At 32.4% G+C, this 21303-nt stretch overlaps 1 protein-coding gene and 1 pseudogene across 1 annotated transcript; one reads left to right on the top strand and one right to left on the bottom strand.

Annotated features, from left to right (window-relative positions):
* The first annotated feature begins 630 nt into the window (after positions 1 to 630).
* Positions 631 to 2918, top strand: LOC112747631 (RING-H2 finger protein ATL8-like). The gene has a single exon (XM_025795757.3). It carries the CDS (start codon positions 2050 to 2052, stop codon positions 2743 to 2745), a length of 696 nt encoding a protein of 231 aa, XP_025651542.1. The 5' UTR covers positions 631 to 2049; the 3' UTR covers positions 2746 to 2918.
* A 5914-nt stretch (positions 2919 to 8832) lies between these two features.
* On the bottom strand, positions 8833 to 11527 carry LOC112747630 (uncharacterized; annotated as a pseudogene).
* Between the last annotated feature and the right edge of the window lie 9776 nt (positions 11528 to 21303).

The raw sequence follows: 21303 nt of genomic DNA, 5'->3' as shown, positions 1-21303 counted from the left end.
TTTTTAAAATATTATTTTATTAGTGCTATTAACACTTATGACTTGATTGACAAATTGATGAAAATCAAAATGACTTGAAGTATATCATCATTTTTTAAGATATAACAAATATCATCTATGACTAATTAATGTTATTAATAATAATATTTGGCAAATATAAGATAGAAAAACTATAGAAAGAATCAAGAACATGGTGGGCCATGGCTTTAATTCTCTGAAGTTTTGTTCCCTTACTCTTCCTCAATCGATAAAATACGGATTACGGAGTATAGTCATTTTTTAGTATAATTTTTTTTGTTTTTTTTTTAAATCTAGACAATTTGTATTTTAATAATTAAAAAATAATAATTCATTTTCTGTTTTTTGTTTTTGTTAAACATGTGAGTATTTTTATAAGAATGGTTTTTTAAAAATAATAAAAAATGCTTATATGTAATATTAATTTGTATGATTTAGTATTTACTCTTTTACATAAATGATAATTATTTAATTGAGAATTTAAAATTATTTATCATTTATAAAATTATCAAAACAATATTATAAAGGAGTGATTATCATTTGATCCTAATCAAATAGTTATATTCACGTAGAACTGATGAGTATGCAAAAATAATAAAATTCTAAAAGAATAAAAAAATAAAAAAAAATTTATTGATTGTTAATTGATTGAATTTATAAATTATGAAAGTAAAATTAAATATATATAGAACATTGGCTTATAAAAGATAAAAATAAATAAAGATAAGATAAGATAAAGATAAGATAATAATAAAGACTAAAATTATAACTAAATTTGTGTATTTTATTAGACTGAATTTATAAACCTTAAAAAATTTTTATTGTTGTGATTGGTTAAAATAAAAGAATAATTTAATAGTTATGTTATAAATTACATCGTCACACATAAGTATTTTAACTCATATTTTGTCGAAAATTTCATAGAATGTATTTAATAAAAAAAAATGAATTATTATTTTTCAATCGTGAAGTTACAGATTGTCTAAACTGAAAAAAATGAGAACAAAAAAAATTTTACCATTTATTTTTCTTGATTTTTAGCCATTTTAATATGTTAAATAATTAGTTTAAAATAAAAAAAAACAGAGATAAAAATTAAGAATATATGTAATATACGAATAAAATCAATACTAACATAAACATGAATTTAGCTAATATATATCTTAAAAATATAAGTTGAAATTATTAATTAAAATTTTAAAAAAGTACAAAATTTAATTTTTAATGTATTTATTATATATTTATTAAAATAAAAAATTTAAATTTTTTTACACATAATAATTTTATCAGGTAATTTTTAAACACGTCATAGTTAAACCTAAACACATTCTCTAGACTCTAGGGGTCAGAAATTAATAGCTTTTTTGGGAATACGAAAAATAATAATTTAACCAAATTAAATTTATATTTATAACTAAAATAAATATAATAAGAAAACAAAAAAAAAGTGATAATTACTTTGTTGTATTTGTGAAAAATTTAATTACTTTTGAACAAAAAATTATTATTTTATTTATAAACTTCATAAACATATATAAGCACGTAATACTTCTTTAATACTTAATATTTGAAATTTATAAAAAGAAATATAGACGTTGTTTAGTAAAATTTTAATTTAATTTGTTCTTTATTAAAAAAACTTAAGCTTTTTAAGTGCTAAAAGAAATAATAAAATTTATTTTCATTTATAAATTATAATGAACTAAATATAGAAACATATAATGGATAAATATGAATAATGAATAAAATAAAAATAATAATGAGGCTTAATTAGTGAATTGGTTCATAAAAAGGTCCTTACCTTCTGCTTTACCCACTTGCCTCTTCACATTCACAATCCAAAGTGGGACCATCCACCACTCTCTCTTGACCCAAAGTCTCTTTCTTCTTCTTCTTCTTCTCTTCTCCTTCCAACTCTTATCCTCAAACCTTCCTTCTTCCACAATTATTTAACCATCCTCCCTCCTTCCTTCCTTCTCTAACAAACCCTTTCATTAATTTCTTTTCTTTTTCTCTAATTCACACAATCACATGACACGTGCTCTTAGATCCCTCACATCCACCGCCGACAACGCCACCGTCGTTGCCGCCGCTCCGCCTCCCGAGGCTGTGGCTCTTGAATCCGACTTCGTCGTCATCCTCGCAGCTCTCCTCTGCGCCCTCATATGCGTCGTCGGTCTTGTCGCCGTCGCCAGGTGCGCCTGGCTCCGCCGAGGCTCCGCCGCCGGAGCCTCACCGCGTCAGGCTCTCGCCAACAAAGGATTGAAGAAGAAGGTTCTCCAGTCGTTACCAAAATTCGCCTACGTTGACGGAGGAGATCCAGAATCCGGATTCGGTAGCGGTGCCGGGTGGATGGTGACGGCGGAGTGCGCGATCTGCCTTTCGGATTTTGCCGCCGGCGATGAGATCCGCGTGTTGCCGCAGTGTGGCCACGGGTTCCACGTGGCCTGCATAGACACGTGGCTTGGATCACACTCTTCTTGCCCTTCGTGCCGACAGGTTTTAGCGGTTGCGAGGTGCCAGAAGTGCGGGAGGTTTCCCGCCACCGGAGCTGGAAGCTCCGCCGCAAGAGCATCGATCAATGAACCTGAGCTGAAGTCGAGAGAAGACGACAATGCCGTTTTTAACAATAACACTAATAACAGTAACAGTAATAGCGGCGGTTTCAGTTGTAATAGCAACAATAGTAGTAGCAACACCAGCAATAATAGTGGTTTCTTGCCTTGAAAAAACAGTTGTAGTTTTTTGTATGTATCTGTAGGCTCTTTTTTAGCATTATTATTTTACCTTTTTCTTTTTTTTTTAAATATCATCATCACTTGGAAGTTGTTGGTGGTTGAGATTGTAATTTGGGCAATCTAAATCTTTAGCATTATAAACCTTGCCAATTGTTAGTACTATTGTTACTACTTGCTCTGTATATTTTGGCAATTTAAATTTAATCCAATGTAATTGGTAGAGTTAGATTGAGCATGTGAAATGATCTTTTTGATGTATTTGGGTGGTGGATAACATGTGAAATGGTCTCATTAGATCCAAAATGGATATTATAGAAAAGGAGATTAGTAAATGATTAGGAGAAAGATTAAAAGACCCCATATTGCCTAACGTAGTTGAAACTTGAAATCTTCGGAATTTGGACCTCTTTAAACAATTACAAAGGGACACTGTTACAGGCAATAAATAACTATATAGGGTTTAGGTGATAAAGACAAATTAGCTCCTGGTTGACCATTATTTTATCACAGATATATATGGTAGTTTGCTCTTTGCCGATAAATCATCTCTTCTAAACTAAATTGATTTTTTTAATATAATTTCATTATTAAAAAAAATGAATATTGATCTTGTTGATAATATTTTTAAAAGATTATGAGATTTTTAATAAAAATATTTATTTTAATTTTTAATTTTAATTTAGTGAAATTAATTAATTTTTTTTGTTGATAATTTTCTTTTAAAATATATTTACATAACACATTAATTATTAATATACTTTTTATTTAATTTTTATAAATAAAAGTAATTTAAAAATTATTAATATTTTTTAATTTTACACCGTAAATAATATATTTGAAAAAGGTAAAACGTAAAAATTAAACGATCCTAACAATCACTTTAAAAGCTAACGATATTCTCAACAAAAAATATGAATCTTAATTGATTTTTAATGGATAAATTAGTCATTTAATATGCCATATAATTTGTTTCGTTAATATAGAGAAAAATATTGACTAAAAAATTAATTAGTCTCACAAATTTAAATATCAAAAGTTAAAAAATAATTTTTTTTTATTGAAAATCTCATCTTTCTACTTAATTACGAGGACTGTTTAGATATTTTTTTCTTAAAAAAATCTTGACTTAACGAAAATTTTGGAAAGCTATCAGATACAGTTTATCAATAAAGAAGGTTTTCGAAAAAAATAAAAAGAAAACAAATAGGACAAAAAATTTAAGACTTCTTTTTTTGATATATTAAATTGAATAAGTTTAACTTAAATACCATTATAATCAGACAAAAAATTATTATTATGAAAATTTAAGAGCATAATTATCGAAAAGAGAGTGCTAGGGGAATAATAATTATCTTGAACAACATGAATAACCACCAATTAAATACAAGTATACTAAATTCTAATTTAATGTTACTTATTAAATTTATTATTTTAATCTTATTAATTTACATTGTTCACATATTGTTCAAGAATATTATTAATTACCTGTACTTTTCCTTTACCGAAATTGTGACAAACAACTATAGTTAGTAAGTCATACGTGGTTAGCAAGATTGAAAATTGGTTTGTAGCGAGAAATTCAAACTAAGATGAAATCAAACATTAAATTGAACCCATAATTGAAGCCAGAGAGTAACAGTGATGTTCAATTTGTAGAGCGGCATATTCAAGTTGCAATAGATTCTTATATTGAGTTATGTGAGAAATTGATTTACTCGAACATATTGAAGAAGAAAATATAAAGCTGACTAAAAATGATTTTGTCATTTTGTGACAAATAATGACACAAGTTAAAATATCTTTTATTTAATGAAAAAATTTAAGAGTTAACAATTTTATTAAATTTTAATCAGTATATAATCAATAAAAAAAAGTAAATTATTGAATAAAATTTTACATCAATCTTACATTATTAAAATTATTATTAATAATTATTTAATAGTTACAAATCATAAAAATTGCTGATTCTAACATTCTTTTTCGTTTATTCATCATAGCTGTTATTATTCTCTAACCATAACATGATTAATACATTTTTTTAAAAGTAAACACAGCATGTAGTTGTTGATATGTCATGTCAAAGGGGCATTAATAACCAGTCACATCTTAAATTGTAATTACATGCTTAGTCATGCAAGTTAGCCCAACCAACCATAACATCCTCTCAATTTTTTAATTAATTTTATTAAATCTATTCCTATACCATACAAGATTTAAATAGGATATCCTGAAAAAAAAAAAAGAGTTATATAATATAAAATCACAGTTTATTAAAATAAAAAATTAATTGCATTTATCCTAACAACCACCCTCATACGGCGGTTTCCCAATTTCCTGTGTGTCGCTGCTCTTTTTTTCCCCTTCAAATTCAGTTGGTTCACTTAGTTTTATATATGGTCAATAATCCGATTAATTTGAATCAGTAAGTAGAAATTTTAAAAGGAACATTAATAATATGTTTGGTTCTAGTTATTCAAAAAGCATTTTTACAATTTTTTTATGTAATTAAAAAAAAAGTTGAAAACTAAAGATAAAACAAATACACACTCTTTTTGCCTTTTATATTCCCCTCTTCTCTTTTTGTTGGGTACTAACCATTAATATCATATTAAAAAAAATAGAATTTACATAATCTGAAATTTAAATTTTACTTTAGAGAGTAAAGTATGATATTCTACTCTTGAATGGTTTTTCTTTTATATATATTTTTGGTCTCACCTATGAAATGAATGGTGAGAAATCACACTTTACTCTCTAAAATAAAATCCAAACTTTAGATGATCCAAATTCAAAAAAATATAAGAAAATAAGGAGTTTAGTGTATAATATATATAATAGAAATAAAAAAATTAAAATAAGATAATAATTAATTTTAAATAATTTTACAGTTTGAATTTAAAAAAATAAGAATTTACAAATGGTGCAGTTACGTTTATACGATAATCTTCTTTTCTCTGTCTGCGTGTGATTTCTTTTTGTTCTGCAGAACCTTCTTTTCGTCCATTCTCTTTCTATCACTCCGGTCCGTCGCTGCCAAGAACATCAGCTGTCGCCGCTCAGAACACCAGCTGATACCACACAGTTTTCCGCCGACGATGCCTAGCCTCTCTGCGTTCTGCTTGCGCGCCGTAGCAACGGGAGATCGCGCTGCAATAGACTTATGCATCCTCGTTACCGCTACCCACCCGCCACCGGCCATGCAGGCCCACCGTAGACCGCCGCCTCCCGTTGCGCTGTTCAAGACTACAATCAATGAATATATAGAATTAATAGCTGACAAAAAATTTGTTGGTCCATGACTTTGGTTGTTATATATCCACATATCCACGATCAATGAAGATACATAATCTTTAGTTTTCTTTTTTCTCTTTTTTAACACCTCTGATTTAATTCTATTTTTTTCACAATCTAATCGCTGTCGAATGTCAACTCTCTCCATCCCACAAATGTACTAACAAATACTAGATGGTCATTTTATTAGTCAAATTATTATTTTGATGACGATTCCACGATATTGATGGAGAGGAGGCTACAAAAGTGATTGCCGATGAAGAGGAAAAGTGATTTGGAGATGAAACGGTTTGTAATTTAGGATTTAAATTTAGGATAATTTGTCTTTCTAACAAGAATTGTACAATAATTAGCCAATTATATACTTTATCAAGATTTTTCATTGTGTTTCTAACAAAAATTGTACAATATATTATATATCATTACCAATCAATATACACATATTCATATACACAATCATACACGTACCAATCTAATCCAAGTGATTGAAATGAGAATATGTTAATCATTTTAGTCAAAGGGAATCAAATACTAAGGTCTATAATCCACCCCCAACAATAAGTGCTAACCATCTCTGCTATGACTTACACCCATCCTTCTACTTCAAGCTTCATTTCCCATTATGGATCCTCTCCTCATCTTCAATAAATAAATCTTTTTAGCAAATAATTAAATGCTAAATAATGGATCAAAATCAATCAAGTTTAATTTTGATGTACTATTATTCAATTAGATTTTTTATTTATTTATATATTTAAATAATCATGATAAGATCAGGTTTTATCAAGAGAACATAAGACTGTAATCTTTTCTAATCCATAAAAATTAAATCTATGTTGATGTTTACACATGATAAGATCAGGTTTTATAGATTTAGATCTTCTAAATTTTAAATTTTTACTTTAAAAAGTAAAGTGTGATTTTTTACCTTTAAATAGTTTCTCTTTCATATTTATTCTTGGTCTTACCTACCAAATAAATGGTGAGAGATTACACTTTATTCTCTAAAGTGAAATTCAAACTTTAGAGGATTAAAATTCAAGTTTTATGAGGAACAAAAAAGGTGAGGTAGCTTTTTCTCTTTTTCTTATTACATTTCTAATTCAATTAATTTATCAGTGATCAATGTTTTATATAAGAGTTTGTTATTAGTCGATAAATTATTTCATATACAAAATAATTTTTAAATTTTTGAACACTTATTTTTTTGGTAATCGAATATAAAAAAAGGACCTAAAAAAAGAGTAAGACTTCTCTTTAATAATAAAGTTTAAATTATTAGGGAGTAACAACTATTCTAAATACATCTACTTATTAAAAACAGTAATTTTAATCATTAAATATTCAATTCATTAAATAGTCCAATGAATTAACTACTCGATTAATTTAATTAGGTTGATTTTTCTTATTTTATATAAAAAGTTGGAGATGCTCCTTTAGCACAATGTTGGTCCTCCTCAATTCCGCATCTATCCCAATTCCCATTCAATAAGAAACGTCTCCAATAGGAGGCTATATAAAAAGGCTCCTGCCTCCCTCACACACACTTGATGCTTATACAAAGTTTTAAAAAATAAATAAATAAAAAAATCGATGGCATCTTCTACTTTTTGGGTTTCGAGAAGGACACGTGTCTTATAAGTTATTAGGCCCCGCCTCCCATTTATCTTCCGAATTTATACCTTGAAATGTGTTACATTTATATATCAAATGCAAAAAAAAAAAAAATGTATAATAGTAATAACAACAAAATTTAATGAAATTTTATATTTTATTCAATAATAAATAGCACATGATTTGGTAAAGTGGCTCACACTAATGCACGTTAGAACATTTTTTTTCTTATACCTTCCTTTCCCTTCATGTCATGGTGGCTGGCATAGTGTTGAGGTGTGAACAACCACATGCAGTGTAAAGTTGAAAGCTGATTACAAGCTATAAGCCTAAATACACTTTCCTTAATCCTCCGTAGGATAAGCATGATTAGAGAGCACTAAAGACTTATCCATTTGTCCCTTCTAATTGTTTTGTTTTCCACCAAATTGATGGATATAGATGAGGACTCAGTAACCAGCACCTTCTTTCCCAACTTTCTTTTGTTTTCATACTTCACAATCAAACCTTTCACTTAGGCACTTACTTAGCACGTGACTCATCAGAACATGACATCTCCGCGGGTCATTTGTTTCTTTGTTGTTGTTATCGACATGGTATTAATACTTCTTTTTTAAGACAGCGAAGTTCATCGTCTCATTCTTAAATAGACACACAATAAAATATGTGACTTATTGAAAAAATAAGTCATCATTTTTATTGTGCGTGTATTTAAAATATAAGACGACGAACTTGTATCTACACAAAAGGTTCTTTATCTTCTTTTGTAGCCGCCTACAGAAGTAGCAATCAAATCTCACTCTACCTAATCATTTTTTTTGGCATCTAACATGATTGTTACATGAAGATAACTATATCATCATAGCAGTGCTATTCTATCACGCCTTCTACAGGTTTAAAGGCAAGACTTGCAAATTAAGACATGGAAGCATGAAGATAATATGTAAGTGGGGTTTTTTGGATTTGATGTTTTGATTGGAGAATAACTTTGCAAGACAAGATCCTAATCCACTTCATCATCATATCATTTAATAGAGGGAGAAACATAAGTGAATAAATCATCTAAACTTATCTTAAATTTAACTCTTGTAAATTCTAGAATGTACTCTAGAGAGTCAGATATACAATAGTGATGAAAACAAAAAAAAAAAATAAAAATTATCAGCAACTATTAAAAAAGAAGCATGAAATCTTATCAAATTCAAGAACTATCATCAGTTAGAATTGTACATTTACTGTTTTCTTTGAGTGCACTTATTACTTAGAACCACCACCAACATATAACCTGATAACCTGATAACTTATCGATGAGTATCAAGTAACAAATAAGTGTTGCTATTTTTGTTGTCATATAGTCATAGATAGTTAATATTTTGGTTCATACCTCTTCTTTTAATTAATCTTCCCATTCATAAGCAGGGTATAACAAGATAGCAGAAATTACTCTTAAATTGAAACATGTTTTCATCTCTTCCTTCCAAGCGGTGGCTCTTATAATAGTATAGCTAATTGCATTCATCAAATATGGTTGCAGTTTTAACCGAATCTAGTAGAGACAATACCTTAAATCGACCTACTTTTCTCTTCATCATCACTTTCTCCTTCAAATACAGAAGCCATCTTCATGGCCAGCTTTGCAGCCATTTCCCTTCTTTGAAAATCAGGCATCAACCTTAAGCTTGCACGCATATTCCCAATCTCAGACATCATTTGTTCCAAATCATCTAAGTCAAGAAACTTACCTGTATCCAACTTCTCGCCTTCAAGATCATCCATGTCCTCTACTACTTCCTTGTCACTCTCATCCTAAAATGCAGTGCTAGAGGTTGAGGGCTCAAACTCTTTGTTGGGCTTGATTCCATCCTCATTTTCACATCCTGTTTTCAGGTTGCCATGAGGAACTGATCCTCCTGCGTCTAAGGATGTCGCAGAAACCCATTGTTGTTCACTTGTTCTGTATCATCCCATGGCTCTGCTGAACAGGCTGACTGATAAAACTTCATACTCCAATTCATAATCAGATTCTTCCGAAGACAACTCTGAAGAAAAAGAAGAGAAACTAAATTCGAAGGCTTAGAGTTTATTCTACATTACAGACATTGGTATGCTTTAAAGAACAAGAAAGGTTAAGGGAATTACCTTCTTTCACAGGCAACAATGACTCACTCGTTCTATTACCAGATTTCAATATCATTTCAGGCCACATAAGAGCAGAAAGAGCATCATAGAGCCTTTCAACTCCCTATGAATCACCATATACAGACAAGCCTGTCAAAAACAGTTCTTTGTCTCAGTGTTGCGATACATCAAACTTTTAAAGTTGGAAATAGGTTTAATACTTAATAACTCATCATTGTATCCTTGAACTAAGCGAACTAAACAAGGTTTGGTCATGATGGTGTTCCTACTTACAAGACATTGCTTGTTAACCCCCAAAAAATAGTCATGGTTATGACTAATTAATATGTAGACCAAATGTTTCAAATAAAAAATCAGAGCAATGTGCAGAGTATCATATGATTAACTTGTGTATGGACCTCATTCGCAAAGGCATACATTTGTCAAAATCGGCATCGGAAGCACATGCCTCAATGAACTCAAATGTTATTCTCAGTACACAATTCCAAGCAGGACTTTCTGATATCCCCTGATGATTCTTCATCCCCTAATAAACTAGTTCTCTCCAATTCAGATATTCTATAATCAGCAACCTCTGCATAAGGATCAAGAACAGAATCATCTAGCTTCAGTAGTTGTCTTCTGTACTCAGCATGAGCCGGATGACCTGGAAACAGGTCCACTTTGTTTCCAATGCATCTCAAAGTTTTTTGAATATCCGTGCAAGATACCCAATCTTGAAGTGCAGTTAGAGAAGATAGCTGCAAGTACAAGAGAGAAAATAATAATAACAATAAAGATATGTCAGTTCAAAAGCATAAGTTCATGCAATTAAATCATACAACATACAACACTAACATCCCTCATGTAAAAAACCATAACCAAAGCTTCCAATTCTTGCAATATAGAGAGTTTCCCAACAGAACAATCATCACCAAGGTTAGCTATCCAAATAGAAACATCAGCAGAGTAATACTTATTGCTGATATTCCACCTGTTCATGACACCAAACACACAATGAAGGAACACACACACACAAAAGAGGTAAAAGAAAATCAAAATCAATCATTTGGTGAAAATGATTCAGGGTTAACACACCCATGGACATTTACTTCAGATGCAGACTCAGAAGTATCTTCAAAATCAACAGAGAGCAACCCTGAAGTAATCAAGCATGCAAAATAAAATTCAGCAGGTGAAAAACTAAATCTAGATAGTACATTAGAATGATCATAGATAACTATGGAAGAACATGATGATCAACGTATTAGGGTTGGGCTTTTATGAGATATATACACATAAATAAACTGATATCTTGTGCTGAAAATGTGATTTGAAGTAAAAAACAGTTAAACAATATACCAAATTCAAAGTGACCGAAAACCCGAGCTTGAAATTCAACCAAAGTAACTAAAATTTCAAATGAGATAAATTGAATTGAAAAATGAGATACTAACAGCAAGCAAAACATGAAACAAGGAGAAGAGGAAGTCAGAAAGCGTAACTTACGGGATAAAAAGGTACGTTTACCAACGTTAGGGGATCCAATGATGAAGATGCCGGGTCGGCTCTCAAGGGGAATCGAATCCTTGATCGATTCATTAGCGTTCATTTTTCAGTAACAAGCTTCAAACTTTGGTCCTTAGGAACGCTTTTTTCTTTTGAATTTTGTTTCTTGCTTTTTCTGAAACCCTAATTGTTGGCGGTTCTGTTCTGACTCGGTCATTGTCGTCGTCGGCTCCTTCATGGCGCCGGCGCGAAAACCTTGCAGTGATCCCCTGAGCTGGTCACCACACAAGCAACGGTGTGGCTATCTGCGAACCAGTCATTTTCCGCCACGTTGGACCCTTTTTTTTTTTTTTTGGTACTTACCCTTTTTGTTGTCAAGGAAAATCTTGTTATTGGATCTTACTAAATTCAGAAAAAAAAATATAATTATTAGACAAAATTCCACTCCACTCTCCTGCGAGATGCTAAAATGACATTTTCCTTTCCTCTATTTTATAAATGTACATTTTCTTCTCTTCTAATTTTTAAAAAACTTCTTCTTTAATCCATTTTAAATTTTTTGTATTAACTAATATTAATTTTATCTATTTTTTAAAAAAATAAACTATTTTTTAAAAAAATACTCGTTAACAAAAATTTTATTTTTTATCATTAAATTTTATTTACTAAAATACCTTTTAATATCCTTTTATCACGTTCCCTCTTTTTTTTTTGGTATTTAAACGGGGCTAAAACGCCCAAAAGGAAAAAACCAGAAACTAAATACAGGTAGAACGGGGTAAGGTAGCCCCTCTCTCATCCTCCTGGAGAATGCTAACTAACTCTGGGAATGGATAGTCCTAGAACAAAAACCCAAAATCAAGATCAATACTCTTCTTAGCCAGGCAATCTGCACACTTGTTGCCTTCCCTGTAGTTATGTACAAAAAAAATTCTCCAATCAAGTTTTTTCAGCTCACTAATCCTTCTAATAAGAGAATTAGGGTGCCTTTCTAACTTTCTTTCCTCATTCAATAACTTCACCACTCCCTCTGAGTCACATTCTACCATTATCTTCTTCATCCCCAATCTCCTTGCCATGTTCAGCCCTTGCACAACACCCCACAGTTCGGCGATGAGGGCAGAGCAGTTTCCAATCGTGTGAGTGAAGTCCGCAACCCACTTCCCGTTCTCATCCCGCAAGAGGCCGCCGCACCCCGCCTTGCCCGCATCCCTTCCCGATGCTCCATCGACATTAAGCTTCAGCCATCCCTTCGGCGGGGTTTCCACCCCACCCGGCCCAGTCTTCTCGCCCGCGCTTTTCCAACCAGGTAAGCTTTTTCAAAAGCTTTGTTAATTTCCTGAATTTCTTTGATGATTTCTGTGTATGGCTGGATTGGTCTTCTGTAGTTGTCCTCATGATTTTCCTTATTTCTCCAAAACCAGATTTTTGAGCATGTAACCATGTATATATCCTTCCAATCTATATTTTGGTTCTGTCCCAATTGTTTTGTTAGGTTAGCTTCCACCCAATCTCCCCAATTAAGACTGAAGAATTTATGCAATTCCATAGGATTAAGAAAATTAACCCAAATTGTTGATGCTTTAGGGCAATCTCTGAATAGGTGTAGAAGATCTTCTTGCACTCCTTGGCAAACCTTGCAGTCTCCACTTCCACCAAACAGTCCTGCTATTCTCTGATTTGTAAGAGTTCTCTTATACATAACAGTCCACATGAAAACCTTGACTCTTTGGGGGCCTTTCCAACTCCATAGGTGACTCCAAATAGTTTTATTGGGTTTGCTCCAATTGTTTAGAGCTTTATAGGTCGATGCAATCGAGAAATCTCCCTCTTCATTATGCTTCCACCCTTTTCTATCCTCATCTGCCTCAGAATGAGGAGGGTATGTTGCTGTAATTTTCTGGACAATCTCTTCTGGCAGATAGGTATTGAGTTTTCTCCGGTTCCATTCTCCATTATCTTCCACCCATTCTGAGACAAGGCTATTGCTATCTGAAATCTGTGTTTTGGCACTCTCTTGCAGTGCTCCTACCCCTTTAAGCCAGTGATCATGCCAAAATCTAGTACCCCTTCCATTCCCAATAAACTTAATAGTGTTTGATTGAAAAGTTGGCCACATCTTGAGAACTTCTCTCCAGAAGCTTGAATCTGTGTTTCTACTTTGCGTGTCATCATCAATTAGGTTTCCATCATAGTATTTGTGCTTAAGGACTTTCACCCACATCTGCTCTGAGTTTTCATCCATTTGCCATAAAATTTTTATAAGGAAAGCATCATTCATGGATGATAGCTTCCTGAACCCCAATCCTCCTTCGTGCCTTGGGAGACATATAGTCTTCCATCTAATCAGGTGCAATCTTTTTTTTATTTGGTTCGTCTCCCCATATGAAGTTTCTTTGAAGTCTTTCCACCTCTCTACAAACTCCCTTAGGTACCTTTTCGTGCTGCATCTGGTAGTTCAGAATCAGACTAATAGTTGATTGTGCAAGTGTTAACCTTCCTGCCAAAGAAAGACACTTAGTCTTCCAGCCTTTAAGTTTGCTTTGAACCCTTCTCACTATATCCTTATACCTCTCCTTTCCTTCCCTTTTGTCAGAGATGCTCGCTCCCAAATATTTTCCTAGCTCTTTCTGTTCTTTAAATTTAGACAAATTTAGAATATCCTCCCTTGTGCTTCCAGCTGTACCCTTAGAGAACACAATAGCAGTCTTCTGTTCGTTTATTTTCAACCCCGAAGCATTGCAAAAAATTTCCAAGACACCTTTTATTCTTGCCATTTGGTCTTGTGTTGCTTCCGCAAAAAGAAGAAGGTCGTCCGCAAATATAAGATGGGAAATTTTTGGTCCATCTCTACCCACCCCAATCGGCTTCCATTCCCCGTCCAGCACATTTTGTTCTATGAGATGCGAGAGCTTGTCCATGCACATAACGAACAAGTAGGGCGAAAATGGGATCCCCTTGTCTCAATCCTTTTCTTGGAATAAATTCTTCCGTCTTATTCCCATTCCAAATAACATTGAACGATACCGTGCTCACGCATTGCATTATAATCTCAACCATCTTATCCGGCAATCTGAATTCTTCCAATCTAGTCTTGAGAAAATCCCAACTCATCCTGTCATAGGCTTTTTCGAAATCTATTTTGATCACCATGAACTGTTTTCTCCCCTTCATTCTCTTCATAGTGTGAATAAGCTCCTTTGCAATGATGATGTTGTCTTGAATTTTCCTTCCCGGTATGAAACTTGACTGGTGCGCCGCTATTCTGTCATTCAAGTGTGGTTTTAACCTTTCCACTAGCACTTTTGTTATGACCTTATAGCACACATTGCATAGTGCTATAGGCCTGAACTGGTTAATCAGCTCTGGATTGTTGATCTTAGGCACCAAAGCAATGAGGGTGGAGTTTGCTTGTCTGATAGTTTCTGGATTCCTCCAGCACATATCTATGAATTCCTGTACTTTTCCTTTCATGCTGTCCCAGTTACTCTTATAGATGAGAGCAGGGAATCCATCACTTCCAGGTGCTTTCAGGGAGCCAATGCTGAAAATGGCTTTCCTCACTTCTTCTTCATTTAAAGGTGTTATGAATCTCCTGCAATCATTATTGGTAAAATCAGGTGGGGCATAGTATTTTAATTCAAAAGGAACAGTCATTACCTCATTTTGATAGATATTTTTGAAGTGGTTAATAATGTGGTCTCCTAGCTCCTCCTCTTCTTCGATCCACTCCCCATCTGTTCCTTTGAGCTTCATAATTCTATTCTTCCCCCTCTTGACAATTATTTTAGTATGGTAGTATCGGGTGTTTCTATCTCCATCCACGATCCAATTCTCCCTAGATTTCTGCAACCAAAAAGATTCCTCTTTGTCCAGAATGTCATCTAGCTCTCTATTAAGTTTTTGCTCTAGATCTTCAAGGTAGGGATTCCTTCCGTAGCTATTGCTTCTTTGAATTCCTTCAATTCTATTAAGAAGTCTCCTTTTTGTTTTGAAAATGTTGCCAAAACTGTTCTTGTTCCATTCTTGGAGGTCCTCTTTGAGCTTATTAAGGGCACTGCAAAGCGAGGCCTGATTGTTCCAGCTGTCGTTAAAACAGTTCTGAAATTCTGGGTGAAGAGTCCACATAGCCTTAAACCTAAAGGGTTTATTGTTGGCTATATGTGTAACTCTCTCTGTTTTAATCAGCAGCGGGTGGTGATCCGATCTTCTTCTCGTAAGCACCTCGACAGTAGCATCATGCAATCTCGTTCTCCACTGATTATTAGCCAGACCTCTATCTAGTCTCTTAAAGACCCTCTCTTGTCCCTCCCATTGGGGTCCTCTCCAGGTGAACCGGGAGCCGATGAAACCGAGATCAATTAGCCCACTTTCATTGATCCAATTAGCAAACCGGTTACAAGCATTAAGGTCAATAGCCGCTCCACCTTTTTTCTCTGAGCTGTCCTTGATCTCATTGAAGTCCCCTGCTATTAGCCATTCGCCTCTCATAGTGTTGGCTATATCCAGAAGCTTTGGCCAGATCAATATCCTCATTTGATAGTGTGGATTAGCATAAACCGCAGTAAAGAACCATTCTTTCTTTCCATCTTCTTGTATTTTAGTGTGAATAAATTGTGCATGGGATTCCACTATGCTAATATTCAGGTCTGCTCTGTTCCAACAAATCCATATCCCTCCTGCAAAACCCTGGGCTTCTTCCCAAATATAGTTGTTAAACCCAATCTGTCTAATAACATTCTTTGCATTCTCTCCACTGCATTTAGTTTCTAACAAGATAGAAATATCAGGCTTGTGTTGTCTGATTATTTCTTTGAACGTTCTTCTAAAAGCACTACTTGCTGCTCCCCTGACATTCCAAATTAAACTAATCATTAAAAAGATTGGAAGGGAAGTAAAAAACAAAACAAAATATTTAAAACAGGCACTCAATAAAAGCACAGGAAGCCCAACACCTGGCACCCTAATTGTCATCCATTTTAGCGTCCTCAAGAGCACTGATGTGAGGAGTAGTGAAGTCTACTCCCTCCAACAATCTTATATTCAGGTCTTCTGTCTCTTCCTTCATTTCCATGGGAGCTGGACTATTTTTCTTTGTATTATCTAAGTCAGGTGGTCTTCCATTGGTTGGAGTGTTTTGATTTGATAATTCAATGCCTTCGTTCATAGTGCATTGGGTAGAATCAACTTTATCTATCCAATTTTCTTCATGATGTTCTCCCTTTTCTTGTTGTTTAGTCATGCTTCTGCTTTCATTTCCTTTTCCCCCCTTTTCCTTATGTTCTGTGTTGAGTGTATGCTGTTGCTGTTCAACATTGTTGGCTCCCCCTATGCCTTTTCCTTCCCGATTCTTCCTTTGTGTTTCAGGTTTATTTTGCTGAATCTTAACCCTCTTCCCTTTTGCATTATCTTTCTTTCCTTTTTCCTTCTCCTTTTTTCCCTCTGATTTTTTCCCATTTTCACCTTCAGTTGTCTCTTCATTCACTTCCTCAATATGCAGCACACTAAATCTGCTCTTATTTTCTGTCTTCGTACTTGTTTCTTTTGTCTTGCTGGATCCTGCCTTTTGGCCTTTTCTTCCTTTTTTTGGTCTTTGGACAACCATCCAATCACCAAAATTTTCTTGACTTTCTTGCATGACTTGCTTTCCTTTATCCAGCTTCTTTCCGTCTTCCTTATTATTCCTTTCATCACTCATATGATTTTTCTCTGGTAACTCCTTCTCCCTCTCTCCTTGAACACTTGGCACATTGTTTTGGGCTACTTTTAACGGACAGAGCTTTTGATCATGATCTATCCGTCCACAAGAAAAACAGATCTGATGTATCCCTTCATATTCCACCCTATACTCCCTTCCGTTGATTAGGTACTTCCCCACAAGTGGCTTTGTTAGGTCCACTTCTACGCACATTCTCGCAAACTTTCCTCTACTTAGCTCTGCTGTATTGCTATCCACTTTTATTGTTCTTCCAACTAAATTTCCAATCTTTCTTAGCACCATTCTGTCATACAGTTCAATGGGGAGTCCCGGTAGTCTTATCCAAGCAGTTACCTTGTCTATACTTGCTGTCAGGGGATTGAAGTTTGGTTCCCACATTCTCACTGTGAGGTAATGATCATAAATCTTCCAAGGTCCTTCTAGTAGGGCAAAATCAAAATCTTCCATCGAATAGAACTTTACTAGGTAGTATTCCTGGCCCAAGTCTATCACATCAATGCATCCTTTCCTACCCCACATAGTTTCTAGCCGTCTCTTCATTGCTGCGTATCCAACCTTCCTTCCTAATAGCTTTACAATGAGTGTATTCCACCATGGCTTCCATAATCTTCGTTCTGTTGTCTCATTTATGATTATATTGTAGAGCCCTTCCTTAACTGCCTCTACTCTTATCTCTGGGCTGGTTTACTGATCTGTTTCCTGCACATTTTCTGACCCTTCAACTCCTTCTTCTTCTGATGACATGGAGTCATCTTCCAAGTTATTTTCTGTTGGTCCATTCTTTACGGTTTGTGCAAACGATCTTTGTCTAACCTGGTCCTTCTTTCCACCTAAATCTTCGAACATCCACTCCTCTTCCCTGGGAGTAAGTAGTTGATCTCCTGTAAAACCTCCTTCATTTGTTCTTACTTTTTTCTTTCTTCCTTGCAGTGTTTCTCTTTCCTCCATCACTGGAGGATGTTCTTGGGTAGCTCCTCCTGGATCTCCAGGGTCGCCGGCGCCAGACATCAAGAGCGAAAAGGGAAAAGCACTCACACACAAACTCACTTCAGAGAGAAAAACTAGCCGTTAGAAGTGGTATGACTTTATCACGTTCCCTCTTTATTGGATCTATAACATCCCAAAAATATTTTCACTTTTTTTGTTTGAAAAAATATTTTCATTTTGTTTTTCTTAACAAACCCACAATACCAAACCTTCAACTGTTGAAGCCTGATACCACCAAAAAAATCAAGTAGCCCATAAAATCAATTTCCCAGAAAAGATTACCGTAACAATATTATTATGCGAACCTCGTTAAAATTGTTGCCCAAAAAAAAAGAAAAAAAAAACCTCATTAAAATTAAAATCATTCTCGTGACAGACCATCGAAGTCAAAATCTCTGTTTCTATCAGTGTATTTGTAGCAACTGTTAAGGGTGTGTTTGGGGTTCACGTTGGAAAACAAAAAAGCTCGTTTGAACGTCTTGAACGCCACATTGTTATGTTTGGCAATTTTTTGAAACCCCTAACCCAGAATTGCTTTCACCTGTGAACGTACGTTCACGAGAAGCTAAAAATTCAAGCTTCTGCGTTCACGTTGGAAAAATTAATGACCGTTGGAAGAGTTAGGTAACAAATTTATTTCATATCTACCAACTGTACCCTTCCTTTCTTCTATAAAAAGAATGCACATAACCACATAATTTCACACAATAGTAGTTCTTTCTATGTTCTTAGTTACAAAATTTTTTTTATCAAACTCTTTCAGATTTGTTTCCATCACTGCCAAGGTAAAGATTTTAATTTTCTTTTTAATATTTTTTAGTTCTTTCTTTCATATTTTAATTTTTATGTTTTTTATTGTATTTTTTATTTATATGATAAATATTTTTCATATTATTTTTTTAGTGTTCTGATGTTATTTTTTTAATTTTCTATTGTTATATTTTTATTTTTTTGTTTATATGACAACTATTGTTGATATAAATTTTATTTTTATTAATTTTTATTATGTTTTATTTATATAATTATTTTTTCTATCCTTTATTGTACTATATTTATGTTATGTATAAAATTTTTTATTTTTTTATTTGATTATATTCATATAAATTTTATTTACTTTTTATTATAATTTTTTTGTTCATATGATATATATTGTTGGTTGTAATTATTATATACTATATTTGTATAATTTTTTTTGTTTTTATTTTTTATTTTTATTGTACTTTATTTATTTTTATTATATAGTAATTATAAGTAATAAAAGAGTTATAAATAATAAAAATTTACAGTCTAAAATATATTAAATTAAAGAGTACTCACAGAACTAAAATAAATTATAAAATCTTTTTTTTGTTTAACATTATACAATGTATAGTACTCTCTTTTATATTTTTATTTTTTATTATTTTTTAGTTCATATGAATTTTTTTATCTTTTACTGTTCTTTATGTTTAATATGTAAGATGTCTTTTTTATTTTTATTTGACTTTGTTTTTTTATTTTTTACTTATTTTTATCATTGGCCTTTTTTATATTATTTTTCAGTGTTGTAATCTCTCATCTTTCAGGTATATTATTAATTTTTTTATGGTTTTTTTTATTTCTTGCTCTTATGAATTTTATTTTTCTTTTTTTATGCCCTGTATTTATATTGTTGGTTTTATATGATATATATTGTTCATATAAATTTTATTTTATTTTTATTATATTTCTTTTATTTATATGATATATATATTATTGATTTTATAAAATTTTTATCGTTTTTTATTTACATGAATTCTCGTTTTATATTTTATTATAGTTTATTTTTGTTTTGGCTGAAATTTTTTATTTTTTATTCGATATGTAAAATTTATAATTATAATTTTCATATATTATATTTTATTGTAACTTTTTTATAATATAGATTAATTGATCTCATCAAAAAAGACAAATTAAATAAAAAATATTCATAAGTATTAATAAAATTATGAATGTTGGATGTCAAAAAAGTCTTATAAGAATAAAATTATTGAGAGTATGGTATAAAAAGGTAACATATTTGATTAAATACTCTTATATATATATATATATATATATATATATATATATATCTAAAATTTATATTTTTTTTAATAGAATAATAAATAACAATGAATCTCTAAAGACAAAAGCAGCATGGGACACGGAGACTACTAAACAATTTATTCAAGCATGTTTAGATCAAGTTGCTAAACAGCAACGTAACGGAACCACTCTTACAACTGGGAAACAATATGATAAGATTCAGTTAAAAAAGAAATGGGACAATCTCAAAAAGGAATGGTCAGCATGGTACAAACTTTTTGGCAAAGAAACGGATTTAGGATGGAATTATACTAAACATACCGTTGATGCACCAAATGAATGGTGGGAGAGAAAACAATTGGTACGTAGTAACTTATTATTAAAGTAAAAATTTTAACTTTAATTTTGGTAATAAGTCTTGTGTTGATTAGTTGTACACATGCAGGAAAATCCCTTATATGAAAAATTCAGAAATAAAGGACTTCCTTTTAAAGATGAGTTAACTATATTATTTAAAGATGTTATGGCCGATGACAAATTTGTTTGGGCTCCCTCATCTCGGATGTTACCAAGTAGCATAGAAGAAGATGGTGATGGATATCGACCATACTTTGAAGAAGGTCACGTTGATATAGAAGAAGGTTCTGGAGATAGTGAAGAAGGTATAGGTGCTAGTGTGGGAGTTAGTTCTGAATTTCAACACATAAATCTTAGCTCTTCTCAAAAAAATAATAGTCAAAAGAGTACGGGAAAAAGAAAGAGAGATGTGGTTTGTGAAACAATCAAAAAGAAGAAAAATTTTAAAGTCCCTGCCTCAAAGCAAATTGCAGATGCAATAAGTAGAATTGCCTCTGCATCTGAATCACGCTCAACTATTGTGTCCACATTTCTAGTACCCGGTGCATCTATTGGGGAAGTAATGGCTGAGATTCAAAAGATGGAAATGATTACTAGTAATCTCGATTTTCATAGTCGTTGTTGTCAACTAATGATGTTTAAACCTGTTAGAGAAATGTTTGTATCTTTAAAAGGATATGAGCAAAGATTGTTGGATTGACTCAAACATGCAGCATATAATCCACTACCATTCATGCAAAATTAATCTTTTTTTCTTCTGATTTTCATGCAAAACTAATTTAGTTATTATTGTACTCCATTTTAATTTGTCCATGAATTTTTTGTTCTGCTAGGATAAGACAATTGAAAATTTTATGTGCTACTTATTTAGCATTTTATAATATAATGTTTGTGGTACTTAATTATTGT

This window comes from Arachis hypogaea, chromosome 15 (genome assembly GCF_003086295.3).
Source record: "Arachis hypogaea cultivar Tifrunner chromosome 15, arahy.Tifrunner.gnm2.J5K5, whole genome shotgun sequence".
Taxonomy (NCBI): domain Eukaryota; kingdom Viridiplantae; phylum Streptophyta; class Magnoliopsida; order Fabales; family Fabaceae; genus Arachis; species Arachis hypogaea.
Note: the sequence above shows the minus strand (reverse complement) of the source record. Positions and strands in the feature narration are given on the sequence as shown.

Excerpts from the sequence above, each read along its gene's own strand:
- LOC112747631 (XM_025795757.3), top strand. The coding sequence starts at position 2,050 with ATGACACGTGCTCTTAGATCCCTCACATCCACCGCCGACAACGCCACC.